We start from the raw sequence: 14,446 nt of genomic DNA, 5'->3' as shown, positions 1-14,446 counted from the left end.
AGGAAATTACTATGAATTGGAGGTAAGTGCTTATGAGATCCTGAAGTGAGTGGCAGAGAGGAGAGATAAAAACTGTTTTAAGATATTATCTTCCTCTCCCAAAATGATTAGAGATGAAAAGAAATTAAAATAGTCATTGGCAAATATCAAATTCAGAAAAACGTTTTTTTTCTTTTTTTTTGAACTCTGGCGTGTTGTTGCTGACCTTAACACAACTTTGGCATTACGGTTTTCTGCAAATATTGCTGATTACACAGCGGGATGGTTGATTTTCAGAAAGTGCACACTTAGGATACCAACAGCGACAGGCAGTTACTGTTCAACCCACTTAGAACCCTCCTGATGGTGAGAGAAATCAGCTGATAAAGGTGACATTCTTAGCATCTTAGACTCAAATGGCAACTTAATTTTCTTCTTCTAAAGTTCAAATAGAAAAAAAAAACCTCAACAATTTTTAATGGTCTCACCATGTCTTTCATCTCTTGGGGTTGTCACATGCCTTATGATTCAAACTGTAAAAAAGCACTGCTTAGTGGTTAAATGTGACCTACAGTGACACAGGTAAAATGTCACATGCTCTTTGGATGGGTCCTTCAACACAGAACCTACTGGATTTGAGAACCCTTTTCTTTTCTTTTTCTTTTTTTTTTTTTTAGTGAAACAAATAAAGTGTTTATTAGGAGGAAAAAGAGTATGTGTGGATAGACACACAGGTGGGGAGAACCCTTTTTGGTTTTAACTTTAACAATGTTAAAGAAAAAGATGGGCTATGGATATAAAATATTTGAGGAAATAAGAAAAATTTTGGGGATTTGAAGTTGTTCTGGACTTGCTAGCTTTCCCCATTAATTTTTTTCCATTAAGTTTTTTTTGTCTATTCTATCTGTGCTCTCTTATTATAGTGGCTTCTCAGGTAAAAGTGCTAGAGACAGTGCCTAACTAGCCACTTCTTCATTGTACCAGCTCCTGGACCACAGGGCCTAAGTTCTAATTCTCCTTTACAGCGGGATGGGGACAAAACAAACCTTAGCTGATGATGATGACAAGGATGATGCTGGCCATGCAGTCTTTGTATCTCTTAAATACATGTCATGGACTGCCAAGTGAAAATGATCTCCAAACCAATTCATTTTCTTTTAATGAGCAACAGGTTTTGTTTGGGGAACCCACACTTACTTTATCTGGGTTTGATTTCAAACCAGCTAATTCTCAAGAGTCACTGAGCGCTTATTATGCAGCAGGACTGTTCCAGGTTCTGGAGCCAGAGCAGTGAAGGAGGCACACCTGATTCCTGCCTTCTATGTGCTAATGGTTTCTTCCACAGTCACCCACCGTGGGTGCCCAGAGCACTTAGCCATCTCCTCTATTCTAGCTTTGGACAACTACAGTAATGTTTTATTTGAGATTTTCCTTATTCATTTTCTATCATCAACTGTACAAACAAACAAAAGCTTGTTACTGTGACAAGGAATGAATAAAATGTGTCAACATTCACTATCTGAGCCCTACATGGAGGGTTCTGTCTAGTTTTTTGTACCATACTTGAACAGGAACAAAGACAATCTGGAGCACATTCATAGGAAAGCAACCTGAATGTTGAAACCATGTTAAATGAAGACATAAGGAAATTTAATTTGGAAAAAATAAGCATGTTTAGTGTTTTCATTTAAAGTCAGGGAAAGATAATTCTGCATCCAGGACTCTAAAACTCAGTCTTTTTTTTGTTATTTATTCTTAAAATGATCTTTTTCTGTTTTTAAACTAATGATGAAGGAGATATAGCAATAGGTGTTACAGCATTGAATGGTTTCTTGTAAAGTTAATAAACAATGACTAAAATATGTTCAGCATTATTAAGAACAGTACTGCCAATATGTACAAAAATAGAAAGGGCAGGATAGAGGTCAAGGATTGAAAAGATCTTACTCAAAGACCTTTGAGTAAGGCAAAGATGCCTTGAAAGTATCCCACTTGGAATTAACTACACTACAAGCTGATAATTCCAAATGAAGAACACACCGTGAACCCACACAGCCAATGGTATAAATTCCAGGAGCTGTGATAGTAATTAATTTGATGTTCCCTTGTTTTTCTATGCAACCCAGGTAACAGAGGCATCAGAGTGTTACTGGGTGTTTTTTTTCCCCCATCGATTGCGTTTATCTTATTCACAGAAAATACCCGATTTATTTCACTGTCAGCTTGTAAATAAATAGAAAAGAAATCTAAAACTTATCATAAAACAAATCAGAAATCATAGAGGAAAAGTTTTTATTTCTCAACAACTGAATGTAAGAAATAAGATCAGAAATAATGCTGAGTAAAATAGACTCGAAATCTACCATGCTACTTCAGTTGCCCTACTCAAAGGTCTTCACAAGCAATACAGAAGTAACTCACCGGACAAGATAATGAAGAATGAAAAAAGCAAGCACATACAAAAGAAGTGACATCAACAATACATTATCAAGTAAGCTTTGCCTGAGCACACCTGCAAGATAGCCAAGTTCTAACAGGAGTCCAAACATACGAACCAAAATCCTAATTACATTTTTAGAACCTACATCTACTAAAGACTCGAAACAAAAAGGCAATACTCTATCAACTTTAATAATGTCTCACAGTAATACAGAAGAAAATGTATTACTATACACTTTCTGATCCTGAGGTTTTTGACCCTGATATTTCAAAACTATATATCCAACCGTCTATTTGACATTGGTACCCAGATGTCTAATAAGCATCTCAAACCAAACATCACCAAAATGGAATTCTTGATTTCTACCCCTTCCCCAACCTTTCTCAGTCCCTCAGTCTTTCTCACCTCACTCAATGGTCTTGGCATCCACACAGTTTTGCTCTGTGGTTTCCCTGGAGTCCTGGCCCCAAAGCTGTGGTTTTCCTGGAGTCCTTTCTTTCTCTCACTGCCACCAGTCCTGCACCCAATCCAATCTATCAATATATCAGCTCTACCTTGAGACCATGTCCCAAATCCAACACTTCTCATGCCTTCACCTCTGTCATTCTGGTGCTCATATCTGGTCTTAACTGACCCCTCTGCAACTTTTTTGCATACAACAGCCAGAGTGATCTTTTAAAAATGTGAATAAGTGAATGCATGAATGAATATCTCCCCCTTCTTAAAACCTTCTAATAGCTTCTTGATGCACTTAGAATAAAATATGAACTCATGCTGTACAGCAGAGAATGGCACAACACTGTAAATCAACTACACTTCAATAAAAAAAATAAAACAATCTGAACTCTTCACATGGTCTGTAAGACCCTATAATGAGTCGGGATCCATGACCCCACGTGATCAGGCTCCAGCCCGCCTCTTTACCTTTCCTTCCACTCCTCCCCACCTCCTTATTCACTGGGCTACAGTCATACTGGATTCCTCTCTGTTCCTCAAATCTGCCAGTTTGGTTTTGTCTCAGGACCTCGTGAGTGCCCCTCCCTGCCTGAAACTCTTTTCCACTAGGTCATTGGACAGATGGCTCCTTCTTGGTACCTTGTCACAACTTCCCTGACCATTTTATTTATGAAACAAAATATCAGATCCCCCTTTCTCGTCAACCCTAGCCATTCTCTGCACTGTTCAGTCTAACAATAGCTACACGTGGCCACTGAACACCTGTAATGTGACTAATCCAAATTTTGACAGGCTGTAGTGTAAAAGATGCAGTAGATTTCAAAGGCTTAGGACAAAAAAATGCAAAATAGATCAATAATTTTTATGTTAATTCCATGTTGAAATGATAATATTTTGGATATACCCGGTTGGATAAAATATATTATGATTTACGTGTTTCTATATTTTCAAATGGAACCGTTAGAATATTTAAATTATTTATGTGGTTCACATGTGTAGCTCACTTTATATTTCTATTTGATACCGTGGTTTAATTCCATTCTGCTATTTTATTTTTTTAGTTACACTAAGCTGAAATTTCCCTTTTTATTTACTCACTGGCTGTTCACCCCAATTAGAATGTAGCTCTATGAAAGTAGGGACCTTGAGTGTTTTTGTCATTGTTGTATCCCAATTCTTAGACCACTGTCTGGAACAAAGACGGCACTCAATAAATATTTACTGAATGAATAAATAAATGATTGGAGACTTTCTAGTCTTTTCTTCCTACCATTTCCAGAGGTGTGATAATAGAGTCTACCAAAGCTAATCAGAATATTCTACACTTCAGGGGAAGAAGCAAGAGTCCAAGAATATCATATCTTGGAAACTTCTTGAATTATGATTGAACTTAACGTCTTCAATTGGGTTTTAGGTTTTTTTTTTTTTTTTTTTTTGCGGTATGCGGGCCTCTCACTGTTGTGGCCTCTCCCGTTGCGGAGCACAGGCTCTGGATGCGCAGGCTCAGTGGCCATGGCTCACGGGCCCAGCCGCTCCGCGGCATATGGGATCCTCCCGGACCGGGGCACGAACCCGTATCCCCTGCATCGGCAGGCGGACTCTCAACCACTGCGCCACCAGGGAGGCCCCGGTTCTTTTTTTTTTAATATTTATTTCTTTATTTGGTTGCACAGGGTCTTAGTTGTGGCAGGTGGGCTCCTTAGTTGCAGCTCCAGGGCTCCTTAGTTGCGGCTTGCCAGCTTCTTAGTTGTGACGTGTGAACTCTTAGTAGCAGCATGAATGTGGGATCTAGTTCCCTGACCAGGGATCAAACTTGGGCCCCCTGCATTGGGAGCGTGGAGTCTTATCTACTGCGCCACCAGAGAAGTCCCGGTTTTAGGTTCTTAAAGAAAGGGATCGTGGTTCTGGCATCCGTATACTCTCTTCTTAGTATAGATTAGCATAGTACCTTACTAAAAATATCAATGGCAATAAAGTCATCATAGTTGAAAAGCTACCATATTTTGAGCACTTACTCTGTGGCAGGCATTGTACATATTACTTATCATTTCATTTATAAAATCTCTAAGATAGAAATTACTGTTCCTATTTTTAAGAGGAGGAAACTGAGTTAGTAAAGTTAATTAACTGACTTAAGATGGCCTAGCCATCTGGTCTAGACATTCCACTAGATCATTCTGATGTCATAGGCCATGCAAACTCCAAACCACCATATTCACAATACACGATGTGCTTAAAAACTTTAACAGTGACTAACACTAAAAATCATTTTCAGTGTAAAAAAAGGACATCTATAATACGAGCCAAAAATAATAGTGATACTCTCCAGACATAAGCGAGTGATTTTTGACTCACAGTGCAATTAAATCACAGTCTTGTGCTTGGCTGTGTCATACCTGACTTCCAGGTGTAGGACGAGCAAGCAGCGGTCAGCCATATCCTGGAAAGATTTTGCAAGTTCGCTCAGAGTCTGCACGATCTGCTCTGACACTGGTGGGAGATCCACGTTCACGTGGTTATCTTGAGCAGGAGACAGATCTGAAAGAAGGGGTGAGGACAAAACACCAATCATTTCATTAGATGCCTACAGATATTTTTTGAAATGACATATGATTTTGTTGTTCATCATGTTGTTTTTATCAATTTGGCTAAGGCTAGTGTTGGCAGCATCAGACATCTGAGACATGACAGACTATTTCGGTACTTGATTAAACATAAAAGCCCAGCTGATTGTCTTGCATCAATTCACAGAATGACAGAAACAGGAACTCAGAGTTGGAAGTGAACTTAGTAATCTAGCCCAACCATGTGGTCTATGCTTGTGTTATGTGTACATCTTCAAGTGGCTGTTCAGCTTCTGGTTGCACACCCACACAAATGTTTGTGAAAGGAAACTCAATTCCTCTTGTGGCCCCCATTCCATCTAAGAAAGATACGACCATCTTACATCAAGCCATGTCTGTTGTCATTGACGTCTAATCATTGGCCCTGGATCTGCCAACTTAACAATCACTCCTAACTTGTGTCAGTACTTCAGGTACTAAAGATATCTCTTTTGGCTTCCCTGAAGTCTTCTCCTTTTTGGGCTAAATGTCCCCAGACTTTCAACTATTCTCCAAATAATCCAACTGAGTCATTTTATAATTCTCATAATTCACCAAAAAAAATTCCAATTGCTCTATATTTCCCTTGAAATGTGGGACTTAGGACCAAACATAATAAATACCACAGAGTGGTCTGACCTGTCTAGAAAGAGTGATCAATTCCCTTGTTCTAGAAGCCATGCTCCTTGCGTGTAAGCCTAGAATCTCCTGGGGTGGTGTGGGGCGAGGGAACAGGATGTGCTGCATTCTCCTTAACTCAAACAGAGCTTACTTACAATCGGCTAAAAGCCCTAAAAAGGTCTTTTTGGAAAATTTGATAAACCTACCTTCTCTATCTTTTGCAAGTAATTGATAAAATATTTAATAGCATTTGGCCATTTTCTACAGGAAAATACTAAATAGCAAAAATGTGAACTACATTTCCTTATGTCTAGACTTCTGTTGTGTATCCAGTTCCCCATAATTTCTCAAAGATCATCAACAATAATTTGGCAATTTAATTCAAAAGTTCTTTGAGTTCTCTAGAGCCTCAAAGGCTGGCCTTGAGTCCCGTCTCCACTATTTACTTATTATTGTGACCAAGAGCTAATGACAAATTCTTTCCGCCTCAGTCTCTTCTGTAAAATGGAGATAACATACCTTCAGAAGGTTGTTGGGAACACTGAATAAGTTACAGCTGTTGGGAGTACTGAATGGGTTAATGTAGATAAAATACTTCGGACAATAGCACATAAAACTCACTGAATATTAATATAAATAATAAACACAAGTACTAATTATTCTTTAGCAAGTGATTTGTCCAGGTTAAGAGTCCTAAGCTTAATTATAGCAACAACGTACTTAAAAGATAATTCCATCCACCTTGAGGTTCAATTTCCATTTATTAGTATCTTTTGCTTTCCCATGTGAAAATTCTTCTCCTTCTCAGAGGATGCAGTGTCATTGGATGAAGGGCTCCCTGGACTTAGGGGACATGGGATTTGGCGAGGCACTACTGGCTAACTTGGGAGGTGTCCACCTTACAGAGCAGGGAGTCAACATATGTAGTGGAAGGCGTATCTGCAGTTGTGGGCTTTCAGAGCTGCATCTATTCCTAGACTCAGCCAAGCACAGAGACGAGCCTGGAGAGAACGTCAAGAATTAAAAGGTTAAGTTCTCCTCCGTGGAAACAGACTTCAATAAATTAAAATATCATGGCAAACGCACACAAAAAAAGAATTTTGTTCAAGGGAACTGACGTGTAAGGAGGAAGGAAATATAGTCATGGATTAAACTTATTACCAGCCTTGGCATCGTCCGAGATGTTCGCTAACTCGGTCTGCAGGACTGGATGTAGACACTGCTTTCCTTCTAATGCTATCATTATTCAAGTTGTTTGACTGCAAGGTGAGATTACTGCCTTCATAATGTTTTCTTCTGGCAGACTGGATGAAAGCAACTATAAGTGACACTAGTCTAATATTTCAAGGCATTTCAGCGCTTTTGATTCCTCTGTTGCGTGACACTACCCGTGCCATGAAGAGCAACGTATATATCAATAAAAAAAGGGAAAGGGGCTTCCCTGGTGGCGCAGTGGTTAAGAATCCGCCTGCCAGTGCAGGGGACACGGGTTCGAGCCCTGGTCCCGGAAGATCCCACATGCCGCGGAGCAACTAAGCCTGTGCGCCACAACTACTGAGCCTGCGCTCTAGAGCCTGCGTGCCTCAACTACTGAGCCTGCGCGTTAGAGCCCATGCTCTGCAACAAGAGAAGCCACCGCAATGAGAGGCCCACGCACCGCAACCAAGAGTAGCCCCAGCTCTCCGCAACTAGAGAAAGCCCACACACAGCAACGAAGACCCAGTGCAGCCATAAATAAATAAATAAATAAATTTAAATAAATAAATAAATAAAAAGAGGAAATCAGACCCTAAGGAAACTGGGCTCATGGTCCAAGGTCTAAGGCTATACTAATCTCCCAACCTACCAAAGGCATTTTGGACAAATTTCACCAAGTTAAAAAACATTCCCTTTCTTCTTACAGAAATACGTAATTTCATCATGTGTAGCAGCTGACTGGCCAAACTCTGCAAATTAAAAAAAAAAAAAAAGAATCCAAGTAGAGTAAGTTAATAGCCAGGAAAGCAGTCTACATAAAACTTGCAAGGTAGAGGTGAGGTAGAAGTAGTTTAGAATAGCAGCATGCTGTACATTTAGCTAGACTGTAATCTACAGCAAAAATAACATTTTAGTAAAGCACATGAAAACTGATGCCCAGGGCTCCACTGAAAAGCTGGTCTGAGAATTCCTCAGGGCTCTCTGAAATTTATGTAGTTTTCTTAACAAGAAGGAATATACTGAGAAAAGAAGTGCTGAGCATGGCAAAGCCAACACAAAACAATTACCTAGCTCTCAAATGTCAAATGGAAATTCACAAAAAAGCAATGCTGAGTGAATCTGCTTGGGAGATTATAGTCAAGATAGGAGGTTACTGGACACCCACACACATACACACACACTCTTTCAGAGGTTCATGGCTGTGTATTTATCTCAGGGATTGCTCTTCACATTGGCGAAGCCCACATATATTAGGCTTTAACAATATTAGTACTTGATTATTTTATTAAGATACGCACTTTGAGCTGTTTTTCTACTACTGGGGATGGGGCACATCAGATCATTCAAAGTATCCTTGTTCCTCTTACAACCACTGTATAAAAGCATGCATCTTTGAGATGCCTAACTATTTGTGGCAATGTGACTGTGGCTTTCTGTGCTAAATTGGTGGGTTTATATGAGGATGCTGAACCTTGGTCTCTGGGGCAGACACTGCTTGTTAGCTGAACCAACAGATATGGCCAATGCTCTCTTGTTCACTCCACAGTAGACTATGAGAAGCTAAATGTCTGCATTCCCAGCCTTGCTTGTGGCTGGAGGTGGCCATATGCCAATGCCACTGTCTGGCCAATGACCCTCTAGGTAGATTCTTCTGTGGCAACCTGATCTAATCCTGGGCTAATTCTGCGACTCATCTTTTGACAGGAAAACAGAACAAAGTACAGACTGTTGCCACTAACATTTTCTGGATTGTAATCCCCCAAAAGTCTTCACTACCACCTGTCAATCCTTCACTAGGACTTGGCTAGTTCCTTTCTCTTCCTCAGCAACTTTCCCAAATTCATGCTGTGCTCCCCAGGCCCTTTGTCCTTCCCACTCTCTTAACTCCTCTCTTGAGCAATTCAGATTCTTTTTTTAAAAAAATATTTTATTTATTTATTTATTTATTTTTGGCTGCATTGGGTCTTTGCTGCTGTGCGTGGGCTTTCTCTAGTTGCGGCGAGCAGGGGCTACTCTTGGTTGCGGTGTGCGGGTTTCTCATTGTGGTGGCTTCTCTTGTTGTGGAGCACGGGCTCTAGGCGCGCGGGCTTCAGTAGTTGTGGCACGTGGGCTCAGTAGTTGTGGCTCACGGGCTCTAGAGCGTGCGCTTCAGTAGTTGTGGCACACAGGCTTAATTGCTCCACGGCATGTGGGATCCTCCCGGACCAGGGCTTGAATCCGTGTCCAGTGCATCGGCAGGCAGATTCTTAACCACTGCGCCACCAAGGACATCCCTCAGATTCTTATTAAGGCTTCAAAAGGACTGTCAGCATTTGCTTTCTCCAGAGTCTTGCCTTCCATTAATTCTTTCATGTGCCATAATCTGATTTCTGCTTTCACCTGTTTATTAGATAATTATTCTGATAATAGTCACCAATGGTATCCTAATGGCCAAATCCACTGGGCACTTTTCAATCCTACCCTCCATCCTACCCTCAGAAAGGCTCTCTGCTACATGCCACAGGACTGCCCATTTCCTTCTTGAGATTCTGTTTTCTTTTGGCTTGTAGGCACCACAATTCTCTGGGTGTCCTTTCATCTCTCTGCCGTTGTGTTTTTTTTGTTGTTGTTGTTGCTGTTGTGGTACGTGGGCCTCTCACTGTTGTGGCCTCTCCTGTTGCGGAGCACAGGCTCCGGATGCACAGGCTCAGTGGCCATGGCTCACGGGCCCAGCCACTCTGCGGCATGTGGGATCTGCCCGGACCGGGGCACGAACCCGTGTCCCCTGCATCGGCAGGCGGACTCTCAACCACTGCGCCACCAGGGAAGCCCTCTGCCATTGTTTTAATAATTTCCTTCACTGGATCCTCTTCCTTTAGCGCACCCATAAATGCTGGGGTTCCCAGGGATTTTTTTCTCCATTGGTCTCCCTTGCTTGTCATTCTATATGCTCTCTCTGTGTGAGCTCATCAATTTTCATGGTTTTTTGCTATTATCTTGGAATTGTTGACTCCTAAACTACATTCGATCAACCGTCTGCAAGCTATCTTTACTGTACATCCTGCAGGCCTCTCAAATGCAATGTGTTCAAAACTGAAGTCTATCTTTAGCATCTGCTCTTTATCCTGAATTCTCTTTCTGTTGGTGGTATATAAATCTAGGAAATCTCAGCTGCAAATACTGAGAGTAATCTCCTCTCTCTCCTTTCTCACTCCCCTCAGCAAGGAATAATTTCTGCCAACTTTATTTCCTAAATGTTTTCTTAATATATTTTGTCGTTTCTATATCTGCTCACTTTCTTGGTGGAGCCCTCATCTCTTCCACGGACTACTGCAGTAATCTCCTAACTGATGTCTTTGCCTCAATGCCTGGCCCCTACCTTACTTCAATTTTCCATATTTAGCTAATTAAATATACGTTAAACAGTTATTTATCTAAGACACAAAATTTGACTATGTCAATTACTTGTAAAAACAGTATCAATGTTTCCCATTGCTTATACCATGAACCTCCTTAGCAAGGCTTTCCATGATTTTGGGTTTCTGCCCAACACTTCAGTTTTTCTCCATCTTTCATCACTTTCTCCTTCCTCTCCAACTTCTCTCTTCCGCAACTCTGGGCCCTTTGACCTGCCACCCTTTTAAAGCAAATTCCCTAAACATATTATGGTGTTTTAGGATTCTATACCTTTGATGGCTCTTATTCCTCTTTCTGAACTATTCATGCTTTCTGGCTCAGAAAGTCTTTCTCGATTCTCCAGGCAGGGTCACTTGTTCCTCTGGTTATGTTTTTCACACAGTTCTATTAGTTATCATATTCCATTGATATTACCTGTTTATCAGTATGTATCCCTACCAGATCATTAACTCCTTCAAGTAAGGGATTTTATACACACACAAACACAAATACACACACACACACACACACACACACACGCACCCACATTTTCAGGGCCAGCAGAATAACAGGAGGCATTACAGGAGCTTGATCAAAGCCTTTTTAAACAGAACAAATGATTTAATTGACCAATATAACATGACAAACAATTACTGTTCATATAGTAACAGATTGATAAAGATCAGGCAGGAGAAGGAATGACTTGCCATTTACAACTATAACTTTCACTTTAGTTTCTTGAGTATATCCTAGGGACAGAGTAGGGATAGGGAAGTAATTTATTACAGCTGGTTTCCTGGGCTGTCTAGGAATCTTGCAAAAGTACAATTTAAGACAATTCTGGCCAATCCCTACAGCCTAAGTACTTTTTCTATAAATTGTATTGTCTTTAGAAGTCACCTTGATTTCATGAGTCCACCTTCCTGAAGCCAAGACTTGGGGGTCTCTCTCTTCTATCGAAATAAAATCCCTGGCATATCGAATACTCAGCATCTCTCAAGGAAAGCCATATATTAACTGTCACGGAGAAGCAATCAGCCTAGGACATTAGGATGTCTCAAGTGGTTCCACATCCTAATATTAACCAGACTGAAATCTGTTTAGGTCTTAAAATTAGTCAAAATTGAACTCATTCAGACCCAGAAGAGCATCTGTTTTCAAGGATGCAGCTGCTACGCTTTCAATGGCAACTTACTGTGACTTCTTTATCATAGGAGGATGTCCTTGTGCATCTGCAATATTATCTAAAATTGTTGCAATATTAGCTTACACTAGTATCAGCTGTCATGAAAGTGATAAATTGAAAAAGGGAAGATGGTCATAGCAGGAAAAGTAAGGTTAACTCTGTGAATTCAAACTTTTTAGAAGATGGGAAAAGACAATGAAGAATGATCTCATGAGATTTTCTCACTGGAAAACAGTTTAGAAGATCAAATTTTGGTATAATCGTTATTTCTGACTCCTCTTCCTATTTGTACAGATACCACATAATGATCTCTGCTTGAACCTGCGGTAAAATTGTTTAGTTTTCAATCTTCAGTTTTCCTATTTAGAAAATTGTGGTAATAGGACCTTCCTAACTCCTAGAGCAATGTATTATTAGATTTTGGAAATAATTTTGAGATCCTTTGATGCTGTAATCTGGCACACATTATAAAAAAATAAAATTAAGGATGCTGATTAGCCTGTGACACTAAGAACTCCTGGGGTTTACAGAGTCAATGGGGGCTGTGACAGGAGACCCCCATCTAACCTCTTTTTTCTCCTTAAATACCTATGGGATATGCTACTATCAAGTCCAACACTAGGGTAGGATTTAAAAGTGTCCTACACTATAATACCACAGTTCCAAGTTGGAACTCTAATGCCAGCTAGCTCTATCCTCAGCCTTCTTAACTTCTCTGCACCACTATCCCTACTTTTTATTCATTCCCTTAAATTATTTGCAGCATATGTATGTTAACCTTCCTCCACTCCAGTGCTTTGTACACAGTAGGCACTTATAAGTATTCTTTTTTTTTTTTTTTTTTTTGCTTAAAAATATGGAACGCTTCATGAATTTGTGCATCATCTTTGCACAGGGGCCATGTTAATCTTCTCTGTATCATTCCAATTTTAGTGTATGTGCTGTTGAAGCGAGCACTATAAGTATTCTTAAATAAATTATTTATCTATGAAACCTACCAGCTTCTGGTATGGATAGGTGATCTTCACATGCTAAAGTATCTACTGTCTTATTAGCTTCTAATTTGAATTTTCTTACGATAGAGATGTTCTTCCTCCTTAACTAAGCCAATTACTCCGAGCTAAAATTTCATGGTGACTCTTCTGATCACACTTTCTCTTTCCTGAAACACATTTTTAACACCTAGCTACTCTTTGCCAACAGTCCTAGCTTTAGCCCCTATTATCAAGTCATATAGTCACTCTTTCCCACTCTCCTAACAATTTAGAACCTAGCTTTAAGTTATCTGTACATAAGTATGGGCCTTATCTAAGAAACATGTTTGGTAGGTTCTCTCCATTTTGCTTCCTATTTCAGAAGTAATGGTTCTTCTGTCCCCAAACAGTAACTACCTCTTTTCAGTCCCGATTACTTTAGAAATTTTGGGTTTAAACTAGCAAAGTCAATTGATTTTGAAAACCAAAATGCTGACTCAAATTGCTCCTTGACCTATAAAATTATGCTTGTAAAGTATGGGGACATATTGTGCATTATTCAGATTAGGACCTGTATGTACATGCATACACATGTGTATAACCAGCTCTGGAAATACAGCCTGCTCTATGAAACATCACACCCAACCAACGAATCCTTTTGTATCTCATAGCCATGCATCAAGAATGCTAAGCCTTTTCACTGCTGCTTCTGGAAGGGAGCTCTTTTTTGTCCACCCTTATAGAGGAAGAAGGGCAAATAAAAGAGATTTTTAGAAACTGTAACATGTAAACATGTTACATCTTTTCCCACTATTAATCATAAGACGATGAGCAATATAAATTCTTAGTGTTCTTTGGAACCTCTCCCTATCAGTCCCCTCTCTCTCCTCTGAAATGTCCTCTAGTCTCCTAACTATAGATAGTAACTCTTTGGGGCTGAAAAAATATGCCTGTCCCACTCAGTGCCCAGCCCAATGTCCCAGATGTTCAATAACATTTATTTGGGAATGTATTATTATAAGGCAAAAACAAAAACAAAACAAAACCTACACCAAAAGAACCCGAAGACCAGCTTTTACAAAGAAATTGCACTTTTGCCATTTGCAGCAACATGGATGGACCTAGAGATTATCATACTAAGTGAAGTAAGTCAGAGAGACAAAGACAAATACCATATGATATGACTTATATGTGGGATCTAAAAAAATGATACAAATGAAGTTATTTACAAAACAGAAATAGACTCACAGACACTTAAACTTATGGTTACCAAAGGGGAAAGGGGGGAGGGATAAATTAGGAGTTTGGGATTAACAGATACACACTATTATATATAAAATAGGTAAACAACAAGGTTCTACTGTATAGCACAGGGAACTATAGTCAATATCTTGTAATAACCTATAATGGAAAAGAATCTGAAAAAGAATATATATATATATATATATATATATATATATATATATATATGAATATATATGAATCACTTTGCTGTACACCAGAAACTAACACAACATTGTAAATCAACTATACTTCAATTAAAAAAAATAACTTGCACTTAATTTTATGGATGATGCTTAAGAGTAATTTTCATCTCTGTGAAACCATACTCTTT

At 39.5% G+C, this 14,446-nt stretch overlaps 1 protein-coding gene across 1 annotated transcript in view; it reads right to left on the bottom strand.

Annotated features, from left to right (window-relative positions):
• EXOC4 (exocyst complex component 4) overlaps positions 1 to 14,446 on the bottom strand; it is an 815,775-nt gene that overhangs the window by 66,199 nt on the left and 735,130 nt on the right. Inside the window, exon 15 of the mRNA XM_082632942.1 lies at positions 5,272 to 5,413. Within this exon, the coding sequence (XP_082489068.1) occupies positions 5,272 to 5,413 (142 nt within the window). The remainder of the gene's footprint in view (positions 1 to 5,271; positions 5,414 to 14,446) is intronic.

Source organism: Mesoplodon mirus (genome assembly GCF_964341445.2).
Source record: "Mesoplodon mirus genome assembly, chromosome: 9".
NCBI classification, from domain to species: Eukaryota; Metazoa; Chordata; class Mammalia; order Artiodactyla; family Ziphiidae; genus Mesoplodon; species Mesoplodon mirus.
Note: the sequence above shows the minus strand (reverse complement) of the source record. Positions and strands in the feature narration are given on the sequence as shown.